General features: G+C 44.8%; 1 protein-coding gene across 7 annotated transcripts in view; it reads right to left on the bottom strand.

Moving 5' to 3' along the window:
* Positions 1-27681, bottom strand: part of SNX18 (sorting nexin 18) — a 294655-nt gene that overhangs the window by 195669 nt on the left and 71305 nt on the right. For all 7 annotated transcript variants that reach the window (XR_016220187.1, XR_016220185.1, XR_016220186.1 and 4 more), the window contains exon 2: positions 14845-14912. Coding sequence is in view for 1 of the 7 variants with exons in the window: in XM_070056707.2 (XP_069912808.1) it covers positions 14857-14912 (56 nt within the window). In the remaining 6 variants the exon portion in view is untranslated. The remainder of the gene's footprint in view (positions 1-14844; positions 14913-27681) is intronic.

Here is a 27681-nt window from a genome sequence, read left to right as displayed (position 1 = left end):
GCTCCCCCGCGGAAGTGGGGAAAGTGGCAGGGGGAACCGCCCCTCCACGGAGGTGGAGGGGTCGGCAGCCAACCCGGGAAGGACCAGGAGCAAACCCGGGAAGGGCCGAGCAGACGAAAAAACAGCACAGGGTCCTGTGTTGTTCCTCCGTGAAGAGGGGGAGCGACACTCACCCAATTCAGTTTTTGAAGCCCTAACCTTAGTTCAGAAATAGGATCTTCCAGGAGTTTCAGATTAAAGGGACAGGGCCAACCAGCACTGTGGCACAGCAGGTAAAGCTGCCACTTGGGACCCTGGCATCCCATACGGCTGCTGGTTCATGTCTCAGCTGCTCCACTTCCTATCCAGCTGCCTGCTAATGGCCTGGAAAAAGCAGTGGTAGATGGCCCAAGTGCTTGAGCCCCTGCCACCTACATAGGAGACTCAGAATAAAGCACCTGTCCTGGCTTCAGCCTGGCCCAGCCCTAGCCATTGAGGCTACTTGAGAAGTAAACCAGTGGATGGAAGATCTCTCTGTGCCTCTCTCTCTCTCTCTGTAATTCTGACTTCCAAATAAATCTTAAAAAAAAAAAAAAGTTAAATTCAGGAACAAAAAAGGTGAGCTCTAATCCAATATGACTTGTGTCCTTCTAAGACACACAAAAGGAAAGACCCATGTGAGGACACAGTAAGAAACCAGCCAGCGAGCCAAGAGAGGCCTCAGAAAGAACCAGACTTGCCAATGCCTTGATCTTCAACTCTTAGCTTCCAGAGCTGTGAGAAATAAGCTTCGGTTGTTTAAGTCACCCAGTCTGTGGTATTTCATAATGGCACCCGCAACAGATACACCAACTGAGGTTTAGCTCCTCTTTGCCCACTTGCCTCTGCTCTTGTGTCGGATGTCTTCTCTCTGCCCAGAAAGCTGGAGGGGCTACATCAACGGGCCCCTCTAATCTTTGCCTTCTGCTTGAGTTTGGCCAATGGGAGGCCAGCCAGGAAAGCAAAAGGAAGGAGCAAGTGCCATCAGTACATCTATTCCCCTGACACTTCCTGCAAGGCCACTCATCTCTGGCCTCACTGTGGCCTCCAAATGGCCCCAGCACACTCAAGGCAGCCTCCGCTGTGTGACTCTCTCCTTCCTCCTCTCCAAGCCCCAGGGCTAGAGAGGGAAACAAATCTGCCCTGGGCTACTGTACTATCTCTTCAGCTTCCTCCAGGCACACTCTTCCACCCACAGTCAGACCAATTTGCTGTGGCATCTGCCTCCCTGGCTACAAGAACTCTCCCAAACAGAGGTGGCTACTCCACCCAAGAAAGATTCACAAATAGAAGAACTAAGTATATTGTACCCTGCCACATACAGTTCATGTCAAATAAGTCTATTTGTTTTTTGTGTTGCATCTGTTATGATACTTGGGTCTCAGAATCTTTGAGGCCATAGTGTCAATGTCAGTGTATTTATTGAAATTCTTCTGTGCTTGATAATTATGCCCACTCAAGATTTCTACCTGCACCATGGTCAGCCATGTGCCATGTTTTCATGTTTTGTTTTTTAAAGTTCAACAGATATTTTTAAAGAGTTTTATTTTATTTATTTGAAAGGCAGAATAACAGAGAGACAAAGAAAGAGATCTTCCATCAGCTGGTTCACACCCCAAATGTTGGCAACAGCTGGGGCTGAGCCAGGCCAAAGCCAAGAGCCTGGAACTCCATCTGGTTCCCCATGTGGGTGGCAGGGGCTAAGTACTTGGCCCATCTTCTGCTGCCTTCCCAGGTGCATTAGCAGGGTGCTGGATCCAAAGCAGAGCAGCCGGAACTTGAATTGGTGCTCTGATATGGGATGCCAGTGTCACCTACCACACACCTCCACCTGATCTGGAACGCTAGCCCTGGAAGGCTGTTCCCCCTTCATCCTCCACTTCCCTGATGAGACCTCACCTCCTCCAGCATTTCCTCCCCAACTCTCTTTCCTCAACTGTGGGTCAAGGGGGTTGACTTCTATATAAATGGAGACATGAATTTCACTCAGTGATAGGATCATCTTATCTGTGGCGTGCTTTTGTCTCCCAAATTAGAACTCCTGTTTTTGAGAGCTGAAACCTGATTTTCTGTTTCCTTGGTGCTTCTGCACCTCGACTCCCCCACAGTCTCTTTTCATCCTCTGCTGCACACAGGACAGCCTCAGCAATGACACTGAGTGACCTGAGGGAAAGTGGACAGGAAATTTAGAGATGCTTTGCTTGTTAAGGGGAAATACACCATCTCTACCCTGCCATTTTTTTTAATATTTATTTATTTATTTTTAACTTTTATTTAATGAATATAAATTTCCAAAGTACAGCTTATGGATTACAATGGCTTCCCCCCATAACGTTCCTCCCACCTGCAATCCTCCCCTTTCCCACTCCCTCTCCCCTTCCATTCACATCAAGATTCATTTTCGATTCTCTTTATATACAGAAGATCAGCTTAGCATACATTAAGTAAAGATTTCAACAGTTTGCTCCCACACAGAAACATGAAGTGAAAAATACTGTTTGAGTACTAGTTATAGCATTAAATCTCAATGTACAGCACACTAAGGACAAAGATCCTACATGAGGAGTAAGTGCACAGTGACTCCTGTGGTTGACTTAACAAATTGACACTCTTGTTTATGGCATCAGTAATCACCCTAGGCTCTTGTCATGAGCTGCCAAGGCTATGGAAGCCCCCTGAGTTCACTGACTCTGATCATATTTAGACAAGGCCATGGTCAAAGTGGAAGTTCTCTCCTCCCTTCAAAGAAAGGTACCTCCTTCTTTGATGACCTGTTCTTTCTACCCTGCTTCTTAAAGAGCTACTTGCTTGGGGCCAGCGTGTGGTACACTAGTTAAGCCAATGCTTAGGGATGCCTTCTTTCCACACCACATTGACTAGTTCAGTCCTGGCTACTCTACTTCTGATCCAGCTTCCTGCTAATGTGCATTGTTGGAGGCCATCGGTGATGACTCAACTACTTGGGCCCTTGCCACCCACATGGGGGTTCTGAATTATTGAGTTCCGGGCTCCTGGCTTCCACCTGGCCCAGCCCTGTCTGTTGCAGACATTCAACAAGTGAAACAGTGAATGGAAGATCTCCCCCACTTTCAAATAAAATATAAATAAATAGATGTTTCAAAAGAATGAATGAAAGAAATATTTTCTAGAACATAACAAAAAATTGTTCTTGTTTCTCCGAAGAGCCAACTAGAAGATGTAAGAATCTCGGGTTGATAGGTTTATTTGCACATTATGTCTGTTCTGTCATGCCTCTGTGGATTTTAAAGGAAAGCAATTGCCTAGGTCAGGAATTCATCTGTCAAAAAGCCGTAGGCTGGAGCCTATGGGAAAGAGAGCCCGGCAGCTTCATGGTAAATTAATCAAGAGTCAGAACGCTGCGTGTAGAGTTCGCTCCAGCACTGACTTTCTGGGAAGGTTTGTTTACCCTCTTTGTACGCCTCAGTGTTTGTATCTCCCAATGAAGAGTTCCTTCTTGAGTAAGGAACTAGGAGGGAAAAGCCAAGTCTGCAACTCAGAGACAAAACCAACTTGATGGGCTTGGAGGGGCCCTGGAGAGACTTTCCTGTCCCCCAAACATCTCCCACTGACTTGTTCCAGAAGAAAAGAAATCCCACACTTGCCTTGCATCTGTTTAAGCAGTGAGGTCCTCGGTCAGATACAGACATGCTATTGAGGTGTTTCTGCCTTTATTCTAACATGCCAATTTCCCCCCCCAGTTTCATGTTTCTGACATCAGGATGGATTTTCACAAAGCAGAGGAATAGTTAGGCAATCATACTTCTCTATCTCTGCTGAACAACTACACTGTTATTAACCAGATTAGGAACTGCCTGGGAGGCTTGTTTAACATCTAGACGCACCTGGGCCCCCGAAGAGCAGGGCGTCTCAGGTCTGGCATAGGATGAGAAACGTGCATTTGGAACAAGCACCCCAGGTGATTCTGAGCAGGGGCCTTGCTGCAAAGTCCCTGAGTCAGTATTTTCCTGCGTTCAAGAGTGAGTCTGTGAGGTTTGCCTCAGGGACACTGTCAGATACTCATGGTCACTGACTCAGGGTCAGACTGGGAAGAGAGTGGCACCACTTTGACCTTGGCAATCATGGGTCCTATGTTTCTGAACTCAGTAATATCGTTCCTTGAAATGCTGGGGTTTTCCCATCTAAATGCCTCTCCCAGGTGCCTTTCACTCCCCACCATTTCACAGATCCTCCTCCTCCTCCTCCTTTCTCCTCCTCTTTTTTTTTTTTTTTTTTTTTTTTTTTTTGGACAGGCAGAGTGGACAGTGAGAGAGAGAGAGAGACAGAGAAAGGTCTTCTTTGCTGTTGGTTCACCCTCCAATGGCCACTGCAGCAGGCACACCACGCTGATCCGAAGCCAGGAGCCAGGTGCTTCCTCCTGGTCTCCCATGCAGGTGCAGGGCCCAAGGACTTGAGCCATCCTCCACTGCACTCCCGGGCCACAGCAGAGAGCTGGACAGGAAGAGCAGCAACTGGTACAGAATCTGGAGCCCCAACCGAGACTAGAAACCCGGGTGCCGGCGCCACAGGCGGAGGATTAGCCTATTGAGCCGTTGAGCTGGCCCTTCACAGATCCTTCTATAAATACGGTAAGTTTCTGCCCTGTGGAAGCTCACACTCTCATGAGTGGGTCTTGAAAAATCGATCTGAGCTGGACAAGTCATGTACAAATGGTTAAGCCAGAACTATTAGCAGTTCTTGTCTACCAATGTGACACCAGTTATAATTAAGGGAAGCCAGCCAAATTCCGCTGCACACAGATGCTTATTAACTAGACGTTTATAAGTAAGCCAGCAAAATAGCAGCTCATACACCTTTCATGCAAAGGTCTTTCAATAAAATCACCAGGACTCCAGAGACAGGATTCTGTTGCTACCAAAACCAGCGCCTACCAGCATACTGTTAGACAAAGATCCATGAGCATCAGGCTTCTATTAGAACATTTCTGACTGAAGTCCCAGAGACTTCAGCATCCATTCCATCCATGGTATTTTCTCCTTAAAAACCACAGCAGAAATCCTGGGGTCCCTGGAGTCATTGACTGAAAGGGTGATTAAATGAGTTTCTTAATCTCTGGGCTCCTCTGTGTCCTCATGTGTGAGATGGAATATTGCACCTGCTGCTGTTATGGAGGTGAAGTTAGTGTGTAAGATAGAGAGTGCCAAGGACAGAGTGAATACTTGATTAACTTGATTTTTAGTGTTGATGTCTTTTAAATCTTTATCATCAGTTTTCCTTTTTTGTGAACTCTTAGAAAGAATCAGATGTATATCATGAAAGTAGGACTTTATTTCATGGTAACTAACAATCACAGAGCTTGGGTCATAAATCCTGCTCCAAACTTTTTAAAGTCTAGACGTTTAGGTTTGGAGGCTTCTGACCCTAATAAGTCACTCTTATCTGCCAGCTGGTCTTCTCAGAGTGAGGCTCACTTTTTGTTTGTAGCCAGGCATGGTTTTCTATTTCTAGTCCCAGAACAAACAACACTATTGTGGATTTCAGCTCTACTGCTTTCTTCCACCCTATTTTGTGTCTATCTGTTTATCTAACTGCCTTTGAAAATCATAGTGGCCAATGGCCTTCCCAGACTGCCTTCCACTATCTTGGTGGGAACAGTGGCAACTTGTGGAAGAAACATCTCTTTTGCTGATCCAACATCACTAATCAATGAAATACCAATGGTATTTTAAATGAAGACCCTTCCCAAAAAATTCCCCTCCTGTATCCTCATCTCCTACAATCACTCCCCTCAAAAAATCAAACTTGCCTTCTTCCATTGCTGGTTTACTCTTCCAATGGCCATAACAGCTGGGACTGGGTCAGGCTCAAGCCAGGAGCCAAACACTCCATCTGGGTTTCCCACATGGGTGGCAGGGCCCCAGCACTTGGACCATCAACTGCTGCCTCCCAGGAGCATTAGCAGGGAAGCTGCATTGGAAAGGGAGCAGCCAGGACTCTAACTGGCACTCTGATATGGGATGCCAGTGTTGCAAGTGGCAGCTTAACCCACTGTACCACAATGCCGGCTAAACTTGCATTCTTAAAAGAGGGCTTTGCCCTTTCCTGTTGCTGATTGATTTAAACCAAAGTGTTCATATTTTGATCAGGGCAGCAAGATCAGCTACTAACATTTCAAATCAAATTGGAATCCCTATAACTAGGGCATCTGCTGTTCCTCAAGTTGGCGTTGGCCAATTATGGCACACTTCTGCATCACACATTGTAGCCCACCGACCCTTTTCAGGGCATGAGTAACTCCCATGCCAGGCTCTGGCCATGAGAACCCACGATCACCTTCTAGGCAGCTTATGTCATTAGCCAGTTATTTGGCAAAGCCAGGAATGTTCAACACTAGAGGGAAGATCTGTTGTGGAGTTGGGATGAGAAGAAGAAAGTAAAAGGTCTTTGGTCATGACACCCTAGGGTAGGGAAACCAGAACCTAAGGGGGTGGCAGGGCTGGGGACAGGGAGGGATGGGGTTGTTACTGACTGAGAAACACCAATAGAGGTCACTTCCTATCATCAGCCCTCAAGTCAGTGTTTGCCCCTGGTGAAAACTACAACAGTGATTGCCCTTGGCCATGGCTTCAGTGCCACTGGGGAACAAAGAGGGACCTATGGCTGTAGGCTCTGGAAAACAGTAAAGCTGACACCTGCCGCACTGGCATCCCATATGGGTGCTAGTTCACTGCTTCTGATCCAGCTCCCTGCTAATGAACCTGGGAAGGCAGTGGAAGATGCCCCAAGTGTTTGGGCCCCTGCACCCACATAGGAGACCTGGAAGAAGCTCCTGGCTTTGGCCTGGCCCAGCTCTGGCAGTTATGGCCATTTGGGAAGTGAACCAGCAGATTGGAAAAATCTGTCTCTGTCTCTCTCTATCTGTAAAAAAACAAAAACGAAAACAAAACAGAGATCAGTTGCACAACTGCTTGCACCTTGAAATTAAGTGAGTATTGTTTCATTTTTCCGGTGTTTGTGACAAATGTGAACCCCAGTGCATTTGCCAAAAAGGTCCAGGTTTAAAAATCCCATCTCCCATGGCCGGCGCCACGGCTCACTAGGCTAATCCTCCGCCTGTGGCACCGACACACCGGGTTCTAGTCCCGGTCGGGGCGCCGGATTCTGTCCCGGTTGCCCCTCTTCCAGGCCAGCTCTCTGCTGTGGCCAGGGAGGGCAGTGGAGGATGGCCCAAGTACTTAGGCCCTGCACCCCATGGGAGACCAGGAGAAGCACCTGGCTCCTGGCTTCGGATCAGCGCTGTGCGCCCGCCGCAGTGTGCCGGCCGCAGCGGCCATTTGCGGGTGAACCAACTGCAAAGGAAGACCTTTCTCTCTCTCTCTCTCTCACTGTCCACTCTGCCTGTCAAAAAAAAAAAAAAAAATCTCCCCTGGGAAAGCCAGCAGAAGATGGCTCAAGTGTTTGGGCCCCTGCCACCCATATGGGAGATCCAGATTAAGCTCCTGGCTTCAGCCTGGCCCAGCACTGGCTGTTGCAGCCATCTGGGGAATGAACCAGTGGATGGAAGACCTCTCTCTCTCTTGCCTCTCCTTCTTTCTCTGTGTAACTCTTTCAAATAAATAAATCTTAAAAAAATAAAATAAAATAAAAATAAAAAAAATAAAAACAAGAATTTTGCTCTTCAATCTCCTCTTCCAGGGTCTTAACCTTAATGGTCCTTGTTAGAAATAGCTCATGACTGACACGAATAATAATAACAATTATGACAGTCGTTCTGATGAACAGGATCCCTGCAAGCAGACGTTTAGTTTACAGTGACTGCCGGTGGTGAGTATCTCTGGCAAGCAGAGCTTGGATGCCCTATTTCTCCAGTGCTGCTCCAGGCACCCTGCCCCAGCCCCAGCACAGCAAGCCTTCTTCCCCAGCTTCCAGCCCCTTGATTCCACCCCTAAATCCCAGCTCTCCTTTTTGTTATCAGAGTGAGGTTCTGCCTTCTAGGCTAAACCACAGGAGATAAAACCTCTTGAAGATATCTGGGCTTATTATTCCAATCAAGCTAGTGAAAGAGTCAGCATCAATCCCAAGCTTGCACTCTCCCTTAAGTTCCTGGAAGGGGGAAAAAATGCATCTCTAGGAAATCATTGCATGTACCAGTAGTCTGCAGGAACATGGGGCAGTCTAGAAGAAAATTACCAAAGGGTACTTGGAGGGTGACAGACACAGGCTACATTGGAACCCGCAGGGCAAAGTAGAGGACAGAAGCACAGGAGAATTTTTTTTTTTAATTATGGAATCAAAGTCATGTTTAAGAGACAAGAAAGCAGTGAATTTCCTCTGTGGGTCTGCAAATGACCTTGCCAGGAGTGGCGCTTTCTCCTGGAGGAGGGGCCAGCACACTTAGTTCTACCTAGAGGATACACAAAGGGCAGCAGAATATGATCTGAAAAGCCAGTAGGAGCTGATGCATTTAGAATGCATTTCTCAAGGTAAGCTTTTGGTGTAGTGGTTAAGATACCACTTGGGGTCCCTGTTCTCTTGCTCTTCATGGACTCCACGCTTCCCACCAGACTCCCGTGGGCACCCCTAACTTCTCTGGGACCTGTCGCTCCTCCAAAGATGTAGTGGGCCAGATTTGTTCACATGGACATCACTGCCATCCCGGAAACTGAAGAGCATAAAGTCATTGTAAAAGTGATTGCTATTGACGACCTACACTGGCAGACCACAGTGATGTTTTATCCCTTTGTGGAAGTTTTCATACTGGGACCCAAGCTTGGAGACAAGAAGAGAAAGCAAGGCACAAAGACGAACAGCAACACATGGTCACCGAAGTACAATGAAACGTTTCAGTTCATCCTGGGTAATGAAAACTGTCCTGGAGCCTACAAACTGCATCTCTTGGTTAAGGATTACTGTTTTGCCTGCCAAGATCGAGTTACTAGTATGACCTGGTATGACCGTCATTCAGTTACAGAACATAGCAGAAAAGGGAAGCTATGGGGCACGGTATCCTCTTTTGAGACGCATCTCTATGAATGAAACTGGTTTGACTATCCTTCGAATACTCTCAGAGGACCAGCGATCATGTGACTACAGAAGTTGTAAGACTTAAATCCGAAACCAGATCAGCCGAAGAGAGTTCTTGAAATGAGCACAGCAAGATACCATCTTTGAGGATTCATAAACTGCGATTATTTGACTGCAGCATGCATTTGCAAATACCTGGGAATATTTATTTCACTACGTTTCAGTGTTTGCCCATATTAAAATACAATGTGTACATGGCATGTGGAAACTATTGAACTTTTCTACCAATATTGGTCTTGGGGAAATCAATATTCCATGAAGTGCCAAAATCATGATGTCAAGTAAAATACCAACAGAATGGTTTTAAATGTTCCTTTCATTTCATTGACAAATCTCCCATCCATTAGACATATGACATAGTCTTCTGAATTTGCTCACTAGCTGTCTTTGTTAGATTAATTTATACTGCCCATAGAGCAGAAAGAATTGATTACCCAAGTTTTCTTTTATTTAGACTTATCTCATGGTAGACATCTTACATAGTCCCTTTTCTACCGTAACTAGAAATGCAGTGACTTCTAGAAAGTATTTGTAATTTTATAGTTGCAGATATATTGTGATGATTTTTGCATACAAATTAAGATAGAAAAGGAGGAAATAGTTTATGCTTATCAGCTTCCTACCTTTCTGAAATATCATTGTGAAGAAATGCTGTCAAAGCAAACTTATACAAAGCAATGCTAAACAGAGTTTGCTTGATATATTGACAAAACGTTGTTCTTTAATGCTGCCAAGTTCACATCACATTTGTATAAAGGTAAGTTGCCATATAGCATTAAGTCTGAGCTTTAGCATATTTCATTCGTTGGAAAGTCGTAGGGAAAGATAGATTTGTTTCTTAAAATTACCTATGGTAAGTAGCTATATGGTTAGTATTTTCCCTCTAACAGTTATGACTACCCTCTTATTTACTCTATAATCACCAGATGTTTCTTTTTTAAGATATTCAATGATTTATACTGAATGCAGCATTATTATATATTGCACCAAAGCCAAAAGTTGTCTTTATTTAGAGAAAAAAATGTAAAATAAAGTCTGAAGAAATTGCTTACAATTTTGTAATCTGTTATCAGCCCAAAACATATCAAATGCAATAGGAAAATACAACTCAGTGCATAAAAATATACCTAGAATGGTTTTTAAATATGAGATAGTTTATGAATATCTGCATTTTCTGCATTTTTATGACTTGACTTTTTAGTCTATACCTGAATATTTGACTGTAGAATGGTACTTTGTAATTGTTTGTGTGTGTGTGTGTGTGTTTTGGGCAGAGTGGACAGTGAGAGAGAGACAGAGAGAGAGGTCTTCCTTTGCCGTTGGTTCACCTGCAAATGGCCGCATGCTGCGGCCGGTGCACTGTGCTGATCCGAAGGTAGGAGCCAGGTGCTTCTCCTGGTCTCCCATGGGGTGCAGGGCCCAAGCACTTGGGCCATCCTCCACTGCCCTCCCTGGCCACAGCAGAGAGCTGGCCCGGAAGAGGGGCAACCAGGACAGAATCTGGCGCCCCGACCAGGACTAGAACCCGGTGTGTTGGTGCCACAGGTGGAGGATTAGCCTATTGAGCCGCAGCACCGGCCCGGTACTTTGTAATTGTAACTTAAGGTCATAACTGTTAGTGGACTACCTATATTTGCAGATAAGAACCTGTTACAATTACTAAATTTTGTGAACAAGCTGGTCTGATAAGATAAGAATGGAAGTGATTGGTGACAGGACTCAGAATGATTCTGCAACTGGGAGTGAAAACATAGATCAGTGAAATTGGCTAATTCATATTAAATAGTGAGACAATTGCTTTGTTAATGACTTCTCCAAATGCATAGTACAATGTGATTCTCTGGCATTTGAATTAATAAATGGGTTAAAAAATAATAATAAAAAAAAGATACCACTTAGGATGCCTCCATCCCATATTGAAGTGCCTGGGTTTGAGTCCTGGATACTGTGGGGAGCAACTCGGACTAGACTAAGTTACTGGGATTAAGACTTATTCTATGCATCTGCTCTCCCACAATATGGCGCTGAGAAGGGAGCAACAACTTCTACACAGCTGCCTCCAGTTCAACCAATAAACTGTAGGAGCTGCTCCTGATTGGAGGAGAGCAGCGTACTTGGCGTGTGGGTAGCAGAGTTGGGATTGGTGGAAGAGGACTATAAAGGAGGAGAGAGACAACATGCACCAGGAACATCTAAAGGGAACACCTAAGAGGAACACCTGTGCAGCCCCCGAGAGAGCCGGCCGGCGGTGTGCCGCTCCCCCGCGGAAGTGGGGAAAGTGGCAGGGGGAACTGCCCTTCCATGGAGGTGGAAGAGACGGTAGCCAACCCAGGAAGAACCAGCAGCAAACCCAGGGAGGGCCGAGCAGACGAAAGAACAACACAGGGTCCTGTGTCGTTCCTCCACGAAGACGGGGAGCGACATAATGGTGCCGTGACTCGGATATGAAGCCTAGGCAGGGTTTAGTGTCGTTCCTCCATGAAGAGGGGGAGCGACAGATACACTTCCCATCCAGCTTCCTGCTAACGGGCATCCTGGGATGCAGTGGTGATGAGTCACTGCCACCCACATAGGAGACCTAGATTGAGTTCCAGGCTCCTTGCTTCAGCCTGGCTCAGCCCCAGCAGTGGTAGACATTTGGGGAGTAACCCAGCAGATGGGAATTCTCTATCTCTCTGCCTTTCAAGTATGTAAAACAAAATTAAGTTTGAAAAAATTAAAATGCACATCCGTTGGGGAAGTGCACCTCATCAGTGCAGGAGCAGCAGGCTGAGACTGACCAACTTCTCGGAGCCAGCTACACCCAGGAAGTAAGAAGAGATTATGGGGCTAACACTATGTTAAACAAAAATGACAAGCCTCCTGCACTGGGCCCCAACAGACCACAGTGAAAGCCAACATGGAGCCACTTAGGCTGAGCTTCCAGATCACCACCCAAACCGCAGCTGCCCTCTGACCATCTAAATCAGGAGAGACCACAGCCACATCTCCTGAACAAGCCAGTTTCCACTGTCATGATAATAAAGTTCCCTCTGCTTCAACAGTTAGAAGAAACCTCAGATAACCTAAGGTTAGCCAACTGGTTATTTTCCTAGTGCTCTGTCCCCCTGTCCCCTTCTACAACAAAAGTCACTTTGAAATGATGGCTCCACTCTGTTCTTTGTTTCTACTTTTTTCTGTCCTCTTTCTACAAAACCAACTTCTGCTACTCACACTATAGCAACACTTCTTCTGTTTTATGGAAAGAAGTATTGTCTGATTCTAGAATTGAAAAATAAAGCAGTTCAGGATCTCCACATTTATTGTGATTTTGTTTTTTGTTTTGTTTGACAGTCCATAGGGAAGAGATAAAAGAAAGGCAGAAGTTGGATGACCTGCACTTATATGGGATAATCCTTAAATTCTCAATCTGTTTAGTTCTGGATTAGGGTGGCAGGGGGGATAGAAATAAACCAAAAAAGTTGTAAATTGGGCCAAATGAAGATTCTGTAGCTTCCCATAGAAAGAATCAACCAATGTTAGGGAAATGTGAATATCTGATTAAGGGTAACTTCCCAAGTACTAAAACCAGATTACAGTAATATCTGATGATGTTTCCAATTAGTTTGTGTCTGTATATTATCTTCTGCCAGGGCTGCAACAAAGATTACTGATCCCCTCCCCCCACACACTCCTAATTACTTCAAGAGCACCACCTAGAAGACTAATCCATCTCAGAGATTACATTCTTCTGATGGGAGAGGAAGAGCTGTCTAATAAAGTCTTCTAATTATTTAGCACAGCTCATCAAATAACACACTGGAGTAAAAACATTATGCAAGGAATTCCTCTGATTATTTGCCTACTTGTGACCAAAGTCATGATCAAGAGAGAAAACATCTGTGTGTTCAATCTTGGCCAAGAGGTAAGTTGTCTTTGTAAATAATACTCCATCCTCTCTGCATGGGCTGTGGGTAAGGTGGGTTCAGGTCTCACCAGAGTCATGCAAACCACTTGCTTAGGCCTTTGCTGACTGTTCCTAATTTCTTCATATGCAAAACTAGAGCAGTGTTCCAGCATATTCAGTAGTGTCGAGGGTTGGTAAACCACAGAGCACTACACATGCTACAATAAATCTGACAGATGTGATGTAGGGATGCTATTGCATCATCCAGACTCCTCCCCTGTTGTAATACTGTGGCAGGGCAATATATTGAATTATTAATGTGTTTGTTTTCTCTGTATTTTTTCTTCTCAATTTCAAGGAAGTAGCCAAGCTCTTGGCATTTCCTTGATTTAGGCATTTTTGCAAGGTGAGGCAAACAGCATGGATTTGAAGCTTTGTCAGTCTTTTATGGAAATCACATAGGTTGTGGAAAATGTCTCCAAAAGGAAGTAAGATGTGTTTGGAGACAAAAGAAAAGGAAGAAAGATTTTCTCCAGATGTCAGAAGGCCAAAATAGAAGGGAAGTCATAAATAACTAAGTGTACACTTCGGCTGCACTGTCTACCACAGTAGTGGCCTATTTTCAAATGAAAATTAAATATTCAAGTCCAAAATGGCATTAGTCACATTAGTCACAGTGCTCAATAATCACGCATGGCTTGTGGCTACCACATTGGACAGGGCAATTGTAGGATATTGCCATCATTGCTGAAAGTTATATTGGGTTGTGAGGATGTAGCAAGAGCTCAGAGAATAGGGCTGGCGCTGTGGCGCAGTGGGTTAACACCCTGGCCTGAAGTGCCCGCATCCCATATGGGATGAGAGAGAGAGACAGAGAGAAAGGTCTTCCTTTTGCCGTTGGTTCACCCGCAAATGGCCGCCGCGGCCGGTGCGCTGCCGCCGGTGCATCGCGTTGATCCGAAGGCAGGAGCCAGGTGCTTCTCCTGGTCTCCCATGGGGTGCAGGGCCCAAGCACTTGGGCCATCCTCTGCTGCACTCCCGGGCCATATCAGAGAGCTGGCCTGGAAGAGGGGCAACCGGGACAGAATCCAGCGCCCCGACTGGGGCTAGAACCCAGTGTGCCGACGCAGCTAGGTGGAGGATTAGCCTATTGAGCCACGGCGCCGGCCATGCTCCACTTCTGATCCAGCTCTCTGCTATGGCCTGGGAAGGCAGTGGAGGATGGCCCAAGTCCTTGGGCCCCTGCACCCACGTGGGAGACCAGGAAGAAGCTCCTGGCTCCTGGCTTTGGATCGGTGCAGTTCCGTCTGTTGCAGCCATCTGGGGAGTGAACCAGTGGATGGAAGACCTCTCTCTCTGCCTCTCCTCTCTCTGTGCAACTCTGACTTTCAAATAAATAAATAAATCTTTAAAAAAAAAAAAAACACCTCAGAGGCTGTGTGTCAAACAAGGGAAATCAGCTCCTCCCAGCCTCACCACAGCATCCCATGTTTTTAAACTAGGGAATTGGCAGCTGAGCTGCCCCGCTTGAGACACACTGATGGGACAATGGGCTGGTACTTCAATGGAAAACACAAGTGCTAACTAGAGTAAACTCCCCATACCAGAGGGCTTAAGACCCAAGGACCTTTGTGACAACTTGGAGGGCAGGGAGCAAATACCAACGGCTGAACTTGATTTTTTTCACCTACCTAGAGGCATGGTTACTCAGATAACTTAAAGAAAATAAAGAAATGCAATTATCTTTGCTTACTTGAATATAGGGAATATAGACCAGTATTTCCCATGACCATCTATGTAGGGACGTCACTGACAATTCAGTTAGTTATTCTCAAACTTGTTCAATGAAATTCCCTAACAATAGAGAAAGTACTCACAGATGTCCAAGTTTATCTGGGTAGAGTGTTGGTGTGTAGCCAGAGCAGCCATTGAAAACCCAAAGTACCTGGAAAATCAATACAAATGCAGCATTATACTCCATAAGACACCTATATTTGTGGCAATATAAAATATTGATTTTGGTGGTAAGTTTTATGTTATGTGCATCTTACCACAATTTAGAAACAGAAGAAATAACTGTTAAATAGCAATGAGACTTTTTTTACATATCAAAATTAATGATAAAACATTCCCAATAATTTTTATGTTGGTTATTATGTTAAAATGATAATCTTATTGTATGTCTTGGGTTAAAGAAAATATATCATCAATAGTAGTTTCAATTATATTTTTTGTTTAAAATTATGTGAAAGAGTTAAGTAATTTGAGCAAATCAACTTCCAGGAACATGATTACTCCATGGTGCACACATCCTTGGTACATAGCACCCTGCTGTGAGCATAGCTCTACATTTTCTGAAAGCTTCAATTTTTAAAAAATTATTTAAATGCCTAACTCTGAGACTGTGATCCTTCCATCTATAACACTTTTTCTAGCCTTCCTCCCTATGAGTATCTCTTTGCCTATGACCTAAGTCTCAGATAAAATGCTACCTTCATGAATCCATCTGAAATTTCCCAAGTCAGAATACATTCTCCTTCTCTGTTTCTTAAACCTACCTCTATTTTAGTCACTGTCCTCCCATTAGGTATACCAGTAAGTTGAAAATGGAATGCATGTGGTGCCTAACAACTTAGAGGCATGGTGTGGGGCCCCAGCTGTGGCCCATCCATACTTCCCCCCATTGGCAATCTCATCCATGCTCAACACTTTAAGTCCACATGCCAAGGACTCTCTAAGTTATGTCCTCTCCTTGAACTCCAGGCTTGCCTATGCAACTGCTTTCTCAACACATCTACTTACCTGCCCAATAGACATTTCACACTTAACCTGGCAAAACAGAATTCTTGATTCCTCTCCCTATCTCAATCCTGCTCTCTCTCCTGACCTCATATCACTCAATGGGGCCATAAGTAATCCAGTTGCTTTAGTCAGAAACACTGAGGAGCCATCCTGGATTCTTTTTTCCCCTTATTCAACTCGCTAGTGAGTCCTGTCAATTCTTCCTCCTTACCTACCACAAAGTCACTGTTTCCAGCCACCATCACTGCATACCTCGATCATGGTAATATCTACCAAACTAGTTTCCAGTTTTCATTTGATCTCTTATCAACCTGATTGCTACATACCTCCCCCAGTGATCTTGTGAATCCATGATATTACTTCTTTTTTTTTTTTTTTAAGATTTATTTATTTGAGAAGTAGAGTTACAGACAGACAGAGAGAGAGATACAGAAAGGTCTTCCATCTGCTGGTTCACTCCCCAAATGGCTGCAATGGCCAGAGCTGAGCTGATCCCAAGCCAGGAGCCAGGAGCTACACCAGGTGTCCCACGTGGGTGCAAGGTCCCAAGCACTTGGACCATCTTCCACTGCTTTCTCAGGCCATTAGCAGAGAGTTGGATTGGAAGAGGGGCAGCTGGTACACAAACTGGTGCCCATTTGGGATGCCAACACCATAGACAGAGGCTTAGCCTACTAAGCCACCGAGCCAGCCCCCATATGACTTCTTAAACCCTTCCAATGGATTCCTACTACAGTAGAATAGATTTCAAGGCCTTATTTTGACTCCACAAAGCCTCTGGCTTGCATCTTCAGTCTCAACTTGACCACTTACCTCCCTCATTTCCTTTACCCTTTGGCCTTCTTTCTGGTCCTCAAATATCCCAAGTCAGTTTTTACCTTCTGATTTTTGCTCTAATTGTTCCATCTTCTGGGGATGTTTTCACTTAAAAAAAAAAGATTTGTTTATTTATTTGAAAGTCAGAGTTACACAGAGAGAGAAGGAGAGGCAGAGAGAGAAAGGTCTTCCATCAGCTGGTTCACTTCCCAACTGGTTGCAATGGCCAGGGCTGGGCCAATCTGAAGCCAGGAGCCAGGAGCTTCTTCGTGGTCTCCCATGTGGGTGCAGGGGCCCAAGGACTTGGGCCATCTTCTAGTGCTTTCGTAGGCCATAGCAGAGAGCTGGATCGGAAGTGGAGCAGCCAGGACTCAAACCAGTGCCCATTTGGGATGCCGGTACTGCAGGCAGTGACTTTCCCAGCTACGCACAGCACCAACCCCTATACTTTCACCTCTGACTGTCCTTTGTTTGCTTCTGATTCTTGACATTCAGATCTCAGCTTAGACAACGCCTCCTCAGAAAGGCTGTCTCTCATCACTCAGTCTAAAGTCAACATCAGTTGTCTTCTTGCCCTCATGAAGTGATCAACATGGAAATTTTTGTTTGTTTGTTCATTGTGGTAAAATATTTATAAAAGACAATATTTACCAGTTTAACTATTTTTAATTATACAATTCAGGGGCATTAGCATATTTGTGATGTTGTACAACCATCGCCACTATCTAGTTCTAGGACTTTTTCCATCTTCCTAGACTGAAATTCTTTAAGCAGTCCCTGGTAAGCTCTGTTATAATTTCTGCCTCAGTGAGTTTGCCTATCGTAGGTATGTCATGTAAACGCAATCATTCAATATTTGTCTTTTTGTGGCTGGTTTATTTTACTTAGCATAATGCTCTCAAGGTTCATCCATGTTGTAGCATGATTCAAAGCTTCATTCCTTTTCTTCTTAAACTTTAGTTGACAGAGAAACAGAAAGCACCCGTCTGCTGGTTCACTCCCCAGATGCTCACACCTGCTCCAGGATGAGGATGAGGCTGAGGCTGAGGCTGAACACCGGGAACTCAATCCAAGTCTCCCTGTGGGTGGCAGGACCATAATAACTTGAGCCATCACTGCTGCTGCCCAGGGTGTGAAATGGCAGGAATACCGAGCCAGGGTATTGAACCCAGGGACTCTGATGGAGAATACATGCATCCCAACTGATGTCTTAAATGCTACACTGAATGCTCACCCCACTTCCTTCCAAGACTGCAAATATTCCATTAAATGTACATAGCACATTTTGTTTATCCATTTATGCATGAATAGATATTTGGGTTGTTTCTATCTTTTGGCTATTGTGAATAATGCTGCTATGAACATTAGTGCACCAGAATGTGTTTGAATCCCGGCTTTCAATTATTTTGAGTATATACCTAAAAATAGAATTGCTGGATCATACCGGAACTCTTTGCTTAACTTTGAGAAAGGCTCATATGTCAGACTGATATTTGTATAATGTGTCCGCTCCACTGGAATCAAATCTTCATGACAGCACAGACAGACCGTATCTGTCTTTTTCATCCCAATATTCCCAGTGCCCAGAATAATACTGGGCACATCAAGGATACCCAAAAGTTGTTGTTAGATGCATGAATGAATAATGAAGTATGTCTTCAGTATTTGATAGTGTTCTTTCTGCTTTTCACTTTGTTATCTTTAAAAAGATCACAAACTTTTTGAGGACAAAGTTAAGTCTCATTCACCTGTGTTAACTCTAGCACTTAGTATGGAGAGGGTATACCCAGTAATTCCTTGCTGTGTTGAAGTGAATTTCTATTCTCTGCTTGTAGTCTGGCTTTCTCAGCTGTGCTTACTATGTACGCAATAATAAAAAGAGAGGACTTTTCTCTAACTTTCCAGTGGGCAAAAAAAAAAAAATATTCCTAATGAAACCCATAAGACAGTTGACTCCTGGATGTCTCCGCCTCTCTTTTTCTTGTATCCTTTCCTCTTTGATTTCTTGGCTCTAGTGTTTGCCAAGACTGAAAGAAGCACAAACAGCTGAAAAACTTGTTAAATTACATCATCTGCCTCTGGGAACTGAGGCATGCTGTCTGAGTTTGATGAAAAATAACTAGGATTTGAGATGACTTTAGATAAAACATAAGTTCTGATCTCTCAAGCCTCCTTAAAATTTCACATAGCAGCCCTTGAGTTTAAAATGTATTTTTAGGTGGTTTTCAAACACTGTTTTAATAACACACACCAAATATAGGTAGATAATACATTTCCCACCCTATATCATCTATGATAAATTATACACACACACTACATATTGCATTTTGTGTGTGTGAGAATTGGTTGCTCAATGAAGATGGAAAAATCCAAGTAAAAAATGCCCAAATGGCACCTGGAACCATTTCCCTGGGCTTTTCTCCCTCAATCCTGCCAATTTCCCTTACTATCTGGAATATTCTTTATTTCATCCAGCAGCGTTGGAGACAAACAAGAATAGGAAGAATCTCCTGGAATCTCAACATTAGCAGTCTCTAAAAGCCTGGCATATTACAGCCATTTTTCCAGTGAACATCACCAATCCCTTCATCCATCTCTTGCTCACTGTATTGGAGCCACTGGACTCTCCCAGCACCTTCTTCCATATTCCACCATCTGTGTGTACCCAAATGTGATTGTGGATCCCCTGTCACCTCTCCAGTTCTTTAGCTTCCTGCATTTAAAATTTCCCTGTGACGGGATTCCAATTCAATCCCATCAAAGTGGCATGTACCAATGCCATCTCACTAGTCCAAGTGATCAATTTCTGTTCACAATTGACCACAATGAAAGGACTAAGAGTCAAAGGGAGCACATAAACAAGTCTAGTGCCTGCTAATACTAACCGATAGAATAAATAAAGGGGAGAGCGATCCAACATGGGAAGCGAGATACACAGCAGACTCATAGAATGGCGGATGTCCTAAACAGCACTCTGGCCTCAGAATCAGCCCTAAAGGCATTCGGATCTGGCTGAAAAGCCCATGAGAGTATTTCAGGCATGGAAAGCCAAGACACTCTGGCAAAAAAAAAAAAAAAAAAAAAAAAAAAAAAACCCTAAATGAAAGGTCTCTGTGAGTGAAGAGTGAGATCCCAGTGGAAAGAACAGGTTTTCAAAGAAGGAGGTACCTTTCTCTGAAGGGAGGAGAGAACTTCCACTTTGACTATGACCTTGTCTGAATAAGCTAAGAGTCGGTGAACTCAAAAGGCTTCCATAGCCTTGGAAACTCATGACTGGCGCATAGGGAGATTACTGATGCCATAAACAGGAGTGTCAATTTGTAAAGTCAACAACAGGAGTCACTGTGCACTTACTCCTCATGTAGGATCTCTGTCCTTAATGTGCTGTACATTGAGACTTAATGCTATAACGAGTACTCTAACAGTATATTTCACTTTGTGTTTCTATGGGGGTGCAAACTGTTGAAATCTTTACTTAATGTATACTAAACTGATCTTCTGTATATATAGAAAATTGAAAATGAATCTTGATATGAATGGAAGGGGAGAGAGAGAGCGGGAAAGGGGAGGGTTGCGGGTGGGAGGGAAGTCATTGTGGGGGGGGGAGCCAATGTAATCCATAAGCTGTACTTTGGAAATCTATATTCATTAAATAAAAGTTAAAAAAAATTTCCCTGTGACTTTATTATCTGGGGCTGTGCCTGGGTGACAGCTATGCAGAAGGGCCAGGATTGGTGGAGGGCTTTTCTCCTTAAGGAAGGGATGTGAAATTGCTGTCCATCCAAAGGAAATGATGGTTTCAGAAAGTGAGCAAGCAGTGCAGGAAAGAGAACAGGGGATTGTGGAAAACTACAGACATGCCTCACACCCAAAATTTGTATCCAATTTCTTAGTTTCCAAGCTTTTTTTTTTTCTTTAGAAAACAGTTTGCAATGTTTCTCTACCATGTAATATTCTTGTTACTACACAGACTGGAGCAGGGAAGTAAGAAATGAGAGAAGAGCAAGTCGATACTTTTCTGTGGGAAGATCAGCCACTAGGAACTGAGTGAGCAGAGCCAGAGTGCAGGGTCAAGAGCAGCAGAAGGCGGAGCTGCAGGCCCAGTGGGGATGACGACCCTGGGGCAAACTCCAGCTGCTGAGAGATCCTGAATACACCCCTGACCCTTATCCCAGCCTACTGTCCAAGGCTGCCGCTGGCTGCTCACCGCTGCAGCAAAGGCTATCTGATGTGAACAGGATGGAAGATGTGCTCAGAGCTCCTCTGCACAGGCCAGACTTCTCGCCGCCATAGGCCTGGTATTGTTTCTGCTCCAACGACTGGAATACAATTGCCTGCCGGGATATCCTAAGAAGCAAGACAGAAAGGGTCTTTGTGCTGTCTCAGTGCTGGAGTCCAGCGAGTGCTCTGGCCCAGAGGAGAGAGGAAAAGGCCCCAAGAGTGCCTGGCATGTCCTGGAAACCTCACCAAATGTGGAGAATGAGTGCACAGGTCGAGGATGGATGGATGGATGGATGGATAGATAGATGATAGATATATAGAAGATAGACAAATAGACAGATAGATAGACAGTCAGTCAGAGGAAAGGAACAGACAGGATCAGTGATGCACTAGTAAATGTTTAACAGCCAGCTCTCTGCAAAAATAAGCCAGGATGTGTAACACTTGCCCCATGATGGGCCATGTCAAGAGGTGACCGTAGGCAGAGCTGGGAAGAGGTGTTCCAGCCCGACCCCGGCTCGGATGGATTTCTCGGACAAGGATCCTCGCTGGGGAAAGGGACTAGGCAGAGAGGAAGAAAGCAAAGTTGCTAACATTCCCTTAAGAGAAAAATAGTGACCCTGGCATGAGCAGCTGATGTGGTCCCAGATTCTCTAGTTTGCTTCCTGCCCCTCAGCCCTCAGAGGGCTGTTTGCTTGTGTCTTACCTCTTCCCTCCAGCCCTGGGGCCTCTGGTGGCTTTGCTCAATTCCTAGCTCCTGCCCAGAGCTGGGTGCAATGCATATTGTTGAGAATGTTCTCTCTCTCTCTCTCTTTCTCTCTCTCTCTCTCTCTCTCTCTCTCTCTCTCTCTCTCCTCCCTCTCTCTCAGCTGAGGACAATCTCTTGCCAGATGGATGCCGGTACCAAGGATGGATTCTTCTCTCTACACCCAGTGTCTACCCCCAGCCTGAGACCAAAGCGCCAGCTCCTTATGCCAGTGGCTAGTCTGACTGCTCCTTCCCATCTGCCCTGGGTCCGTTTTTTTACTCATTCTTGAAGCTGCCTCACAAGATTTGTTATTAAATGTGCTAGGATTTTAGTACCATGTGCTGCCAACTAATATGAGACAGGGATAAATATTTAAATATTTCACTGGCATAAAGTTGGCCGACAGCTCAGTCTATGTCACTGACTTTCACCAAGGGGTTTTATTAGGATGGTTTATGCCCCAAAGCTGGTTAATTTGCCAGGTTGAAAAATGCCACATTTATCATCATGAGTTAAGCAGCTATGATTCTTGGATACCCAACTGGGCCATATCTCAAAAAGTAAATTTGGCTTTAATAAAAAATTCAACATTAAGGGAGTGAATCAGTGGGTGTAAGTACTCTTTCTCCCTCTTGCTGTCTCCCTTTCATAAAAGCAAAATTAATCTTACAAAGAAAATTTTTGTTTTTAGAAAACATTTTAGCCTGGAGCCATCACTGTGGCACAGCAGGTTAGGCTACTGCCTATGACTCGCACATCTCACATGACTGCTGGTTCGAGACCCAGCTGTTCTACTTCTGATCCAGCTCTCTGCTAATGTAAACTGGGACAAAACCGAAAATGGGGAGTGCCTGGGCCCCTACCACCCATGTGGAGACCAAGATGGAGTTCCTAGCTCCTAGCTCCTGGCTCCTGGCTCTGAACTGGTCCAGCCTCAGCTATTGCAGCCATTAGGGGAGTCAACCAGCAGATGGAAGCTGTCTGTCTCTCTTCTGTAACTCTGCCTTTCAAATAAATTTTGGAAAAAAAAAAAAAAGAATCCCAGGAAATCTGGCCAATTTGACACTGGACTTGCTCTAGATTTCTGGGTTTTCCCTTCTAATAGCCAAAATGGCAAGGCAGAGCCCTGGTTCACTTCTTCTAAATTCTTATCAAAGATACCCTAGGGGCCGGCTTCTACCTATGGTGCTGGCATTGTGTCCTGGCTACTCCTCCTCCAATTCAGCTCTCTTCTATGGCCTGGAAAAGCAGCAGAATATGGCGCAAGTGCTTGGGCCCCTGCACCTGCATGGAGACCCTGAAGCAACTCTTAGCTCCTGGCTTCAGATCTGCCAGGCTCTGTCCGTTGCAGCCATTTGGGGAGTGAACCAGCAGATGGAAGACCTCTTTGTTGACTCTACCTCTTAGATAAATAATTTTTTAAAAAAGATACTTTAAAGGAGTTCTGCCTAAATGTATATAATTCAAAGCAATAAAAACCATCAAATATGGTTCATACAATGGTTGGGTTGGACTGGGCAGCTCAAGATTAGGAATGCCACAGTTCAGAACCAAGAGCCAAGGTGTTAAAAGTTTAGCTAGAGTGATACTAAAAGGAACTGCCATGAGACCTCAGCACGTCACCTCTTTATCCCACTCACTATTTTTTTAAATTGATGTTACTGAGGTATAATTTGCATGCAACTAACAAAATGCTCTATTTAAAAATGCTTGGGAAGGAAAGGGGCCAAGAACACCCTCATTCTCAGAGATTATCTAAAAAGACTCACAGAACTCAGCATGGAGTTGTACTTTATGTTAAGAATTATATAGTGGTGTGGTAGGGATGCATAGTCAGATCATAAGAGGCAGGTGAAGTCCGGAGGGATCTGTGAAGCCGTCCTCCCTCCCTCCCCCTCCTCTTCCCTCTCTTTTTATTCTTATGCCATCTCCTTCTCATAAGAAGTCACATAGAGCATTCTCTTTCCCCAGCAACAAGAATGCAGCAGTGTGTTTATAAAGGGTAGTGTGTGTGGGCCGGCACCACGGCTCAGTAGGCTAATCCTCCGCCTTGCGGCGCCAGCACACTGGGTTCTAGTCCCGGTCGGGGCGCCGGATTCTGTCCCGGTTGCCCCTCTTCCAGGCCAGCTCTCTACTGTGGCCAGGGAGTGCAGTGGAGGATGACCCAAGTACTTGGGCCCTGCACCCCATGGGAGACCAGGATAAGTACCTGGCTCCTGCCATCTGATCAGTGCGGTGTGCCGGCCATTGGAGGGTGAACCAACGGCAAAGGAAGACCTTTCTCTCTGTCTCTCTCTCTCACTGTCCACTCTGCCTGTCAAAAAAAAAAAAAAGGTAGTGTGTGTGGCCCCCTGTCTTTTCAGTGATCTACGTATTTATCCTTTTACCAATACCATACTCTCTTGATTAATACAGTTTTATTCTAAGTCTTGAAATCAGATAATATTAAGTGTTCTAACTTTTGACTTTTGTAGGTTGTTTGCATTTTTATTTAAATTTTAAAATATGATTGCCAATTTCTACAAAAGAGCCTGCTGGGATTTTTGATCAGGAACGAGTGGAATCAATAGATAATTTTTGTGGAGAATTGACATCTTAGCAATAGTAAATCTTCCAATCTATGAACATGGTATATATCTCTATTTAAAACCCAGACCCTATTCTTAACTTACTATAGCTTCTCCTGACTCAAATCTTCATGATCAGTCAAGACTTTTTATACAGTAAATCATAGGGGGAAAAAAGATGATTATTGTAATCAAAGACGTCAGTGATTAAAATTCTTTTCAGAGACTGTTGCAGGTTGAATTATTGCCTGACAATACATTATTTACTATGTTTTGTTCATTAAGCCTCATGATCATCATCTCAGTAATTTAATCAGTGAGAGTGGCTGTGGGCACAGAATTAGGGCAGGCCAAGAAGCCCTTGGGAACTAGTTCTCTTATGCACATTCAGGGAGGGAGAGCACTTTGCTGTCTATGGGCTTTGATGTCACAAGTGCTAAGAATCCACCTATTCATCTCCAGTAGACAGCGTCTCTGTCTTCTCTGGACCTCTAGTTGAGGTGAAGGAAGTTCATGAGATAAGGAAAAGAATAGGAAGGTAATTCAGGAGTTGCAGAGGTCAGCGTTGGCAGAACTCACAGATGGTGCTCTGGGTCCAGGCATCTGAGGAAGTAAAGTGAAAGGCAAGGAAACACTTAGAGAAGATCAAAGAAAACAACCGCTCCCCTGTGGCACATTTCCCAAGGAAGTCTTCTGAACAATTTTGAAAGTAATATGTTGGGTCATCACCTGCTGTCTCCCAGGGTGCACGCTAGTAGGAAGCTGGAGTCATGAGCAGAGGTGGGACTCAAACCCAGGCACTCAGATATGATTTGCAGGAATCTTCACCACGATGCTAAATAACCACCTTCAGAATATTTTTTCTTTCAATTTATTTGTACTGCTTTCTGAGTGGCTTCTAAACCATTAGGACATAAAAATGCATTAAATAGCCTGGATACTTGGAGAGAATTTTTAGGCATTTCTTGCATCCTTGGGGCAACATGAAAAGTTATATTTCACTTACTTTGCTGTAAAGTGAGAAGGTCTGACCCTGGATACTAGCCTCAGAAACCCAGCTTCCCTTGATTTTGTGCTTTGGCTTCCTTAGGGGATTTTCATTCTTTCAAATTTATCCTTCCTCCATAAAACAAGGTGGGGCAGGAGTGGTTGGTGTAGCAGGTAAGATACCACTTGGGACACCTGCATGCAAAACTGGGGTGCCTGGGTCCATGTCCTGACCCCACCTCCAGTTCAAGTTTGTTGCTAATACGCACTCTGGGAGGCAGCACGTGCTTGGCTCAAGTACTTGGGTTGCTGCCACCACATGAGAGATCCAGATTGAGTTCTGAGCCACTAGCTTTGACCTGGCACAGCCCCAACCCCAGGCACTGTGGAAAACCTCTCTCTCTCTGTCTCTCCCTGTCTCTCTGCTTGTCAAATAAAAATTAATTAATTAATTAATAATTTAAAGAGACAGAAAGGGTAAAGCTGGTATCCTCCTTCCTTTTACAGACACAAGCTGGCAGATAAACTCATCACATCTGTTCACCATTCACCAGCCAGACCTAACTGTCAGGGAGCCTGGACATTCAAACTGTACCCTAGATGGCCATGTGCCAAGAAACATATTGGGGATGTTACTGGTTTACACAGAAATGGTAGACTGGATATAGAGGAAATTTTATAGCCTCTACTATGTGAATAGACCACATGAATAGAAAGCAATGGTGCTGCATAATAATAAATGCTGGTAAAATGGACACCAAGTAAATTGAAAGAAAGCAGCAGGTACATGGCCCATATAGTGATGGGACATTACAAGTTTTTTGGTTTTGTTTTGGGTTTTTTGGCATTTTGAAGTTATTGGCATTTTTTTTTAAAGATTTATTTATTTGAAAGGCAGAGTTACAGAGAGAGAAGGATAGACAGAGATAAAATAGAAATGAAGAGAGAGAGAGGGAGAGAAAGAGAGAGAGAGAGAGAAGGAAAGAAGGAGATCTTTCATCTGCTAGTTCACTCCCCAAATAGCCACAACTGCCAGGGCTAGGCCAGGTCGAAGCCAGGAGCCAGGAGCTTCATCGAGGTCTCCCATGTAGGTTCAGGGGCCCAAGCACTTGGGCCATCTTCTGCTGATTTCCTAGGTACATTAGTAGGAAGCTGGATTGGAAGTGGAGCAGCTGGGGCTCCAATTGGCACCTGTATGGAATGCTGGCACTGCAGGCAGCAGGTTAACCCGCTGTGCCACAATGCTGGCCCCAATTATTGGCACTTTACAAACATGGATTTGCCTTTGGAGGACAGTGTTTCATCCTGAAAAGAGCTCTTCTCTGTTCCAGGAGAACACAGTAATAAATTATGTCTTTGGTTTGGCCAATTTCAAATACTATCTATATGCTTCCCTAACCACTCATTTACATATTAATTTCTATATAAGATCTGACAGTTCCTTTCTACTTTTGAGATTCAAAATTATTAAAAGCTATTGGATGGAGTAGGGTACCTGAACTAAGACTTGATGACAGGGTAAGGCAATGGGTTCTCAGATGTAAATAATTCACTGTGAAGTCACAGATTTCCTGGAGCATAGGTTGAGCTGAAGACCCAAGGGGAACACCCATCTAGACCTGCATGGATTCAGCTCTGCCCTCTGGAGCTGGGAGTAATGGCTTCCCCCCTGGAAGAGGGCCTGTGCTGGAGAGAACTGAAATGATGTGCCATTAACCTCACAGAGCGTTCACTTCTTTCCCCAGCAAGGGCCACTTCCTCTGCCATCTCCATGACTCACGTATGAGTTCCCAAGGCAGGCCAGGCCCCCATGCACCTGATTCTTCCAGTCGTGGCTTTCCCAAGGGCTGCCATGGGGCAAACCACACCCTATGACCACCTCTGTCCCATTATATCCCCACAAGGTCATCATACCAGGCTGCAGGAGTCAGCAGTTGCTGGTGATGGATTTGGGGGTAGCTAAAAGGCACTGCAAAAAAGGAGAAAAACTTCAAACCCGGAACTAAATTTGGCCATTTTCAGAGTCCAAGGGAAAGGAAAATGAAAAGTACACAATGCACACCCCAATCCCTAATTCTGCTTCTAGTCGGGAAGGTCATCCTCCTCCATGTTTCTCTTAAGAGCGACAGAAAATTTTCCTCCTAGGATGAACCCCATCATCCTGGGGGCAAGGTTTCTCTCAGGTGCGGGGAGCACGTTGCTGTGTGTCCTGTGTCTTATGGACTGTGCTGCCAGGAAAGGAGTAAGTCCTCTGTTAGAGGGTATGTCACTGCTGCGAGATCTGTGACTGTGTCCCTGCTGTGGTCCCCACCTCACCACACAATTTGCTCTCACTCTGACCTACTCCTCCCAATCCCACACCGACCAGGCCCAACACATCAGTCACTGCAGTCATGGGACTCCCCAGGAGAAGTCTTAGCCCAAGATCCCAGGAAACCTACAGGGTGGGGCCAGCCTCTGGTTCTCAAACCACCCAACGTGCCCAAGTCCAAGGGTTGATTTAGAGATACAACCTTTGGGTCCTCTTGCTGCGGGATTCCATGTTGCCAACTCTCTTGCTAAGCAGGGAGTTT

This window comes from Oryctolagus cuniculus, chromosome 14, assembly GCF_051225735.1.
Source record: "Oryctolagus cuniculus isolate XC-2025 breed Fujian yellow rabbit chromosome 14, ASM5122573v1, whole genome shotgun sequence".
NCBI classification, from domain to species: Eukaryota; Metazoa; Chordata; class Mammalia; order Lagomorpha; family Leporidae; genus Oryctolagus; species Oryctolagus cuniculus.
The sequence above is the reverse complement of the archived record's forward strand: the minus strand, read 5'-3'. Positions and strand labels throughout refer to the sequence as shown.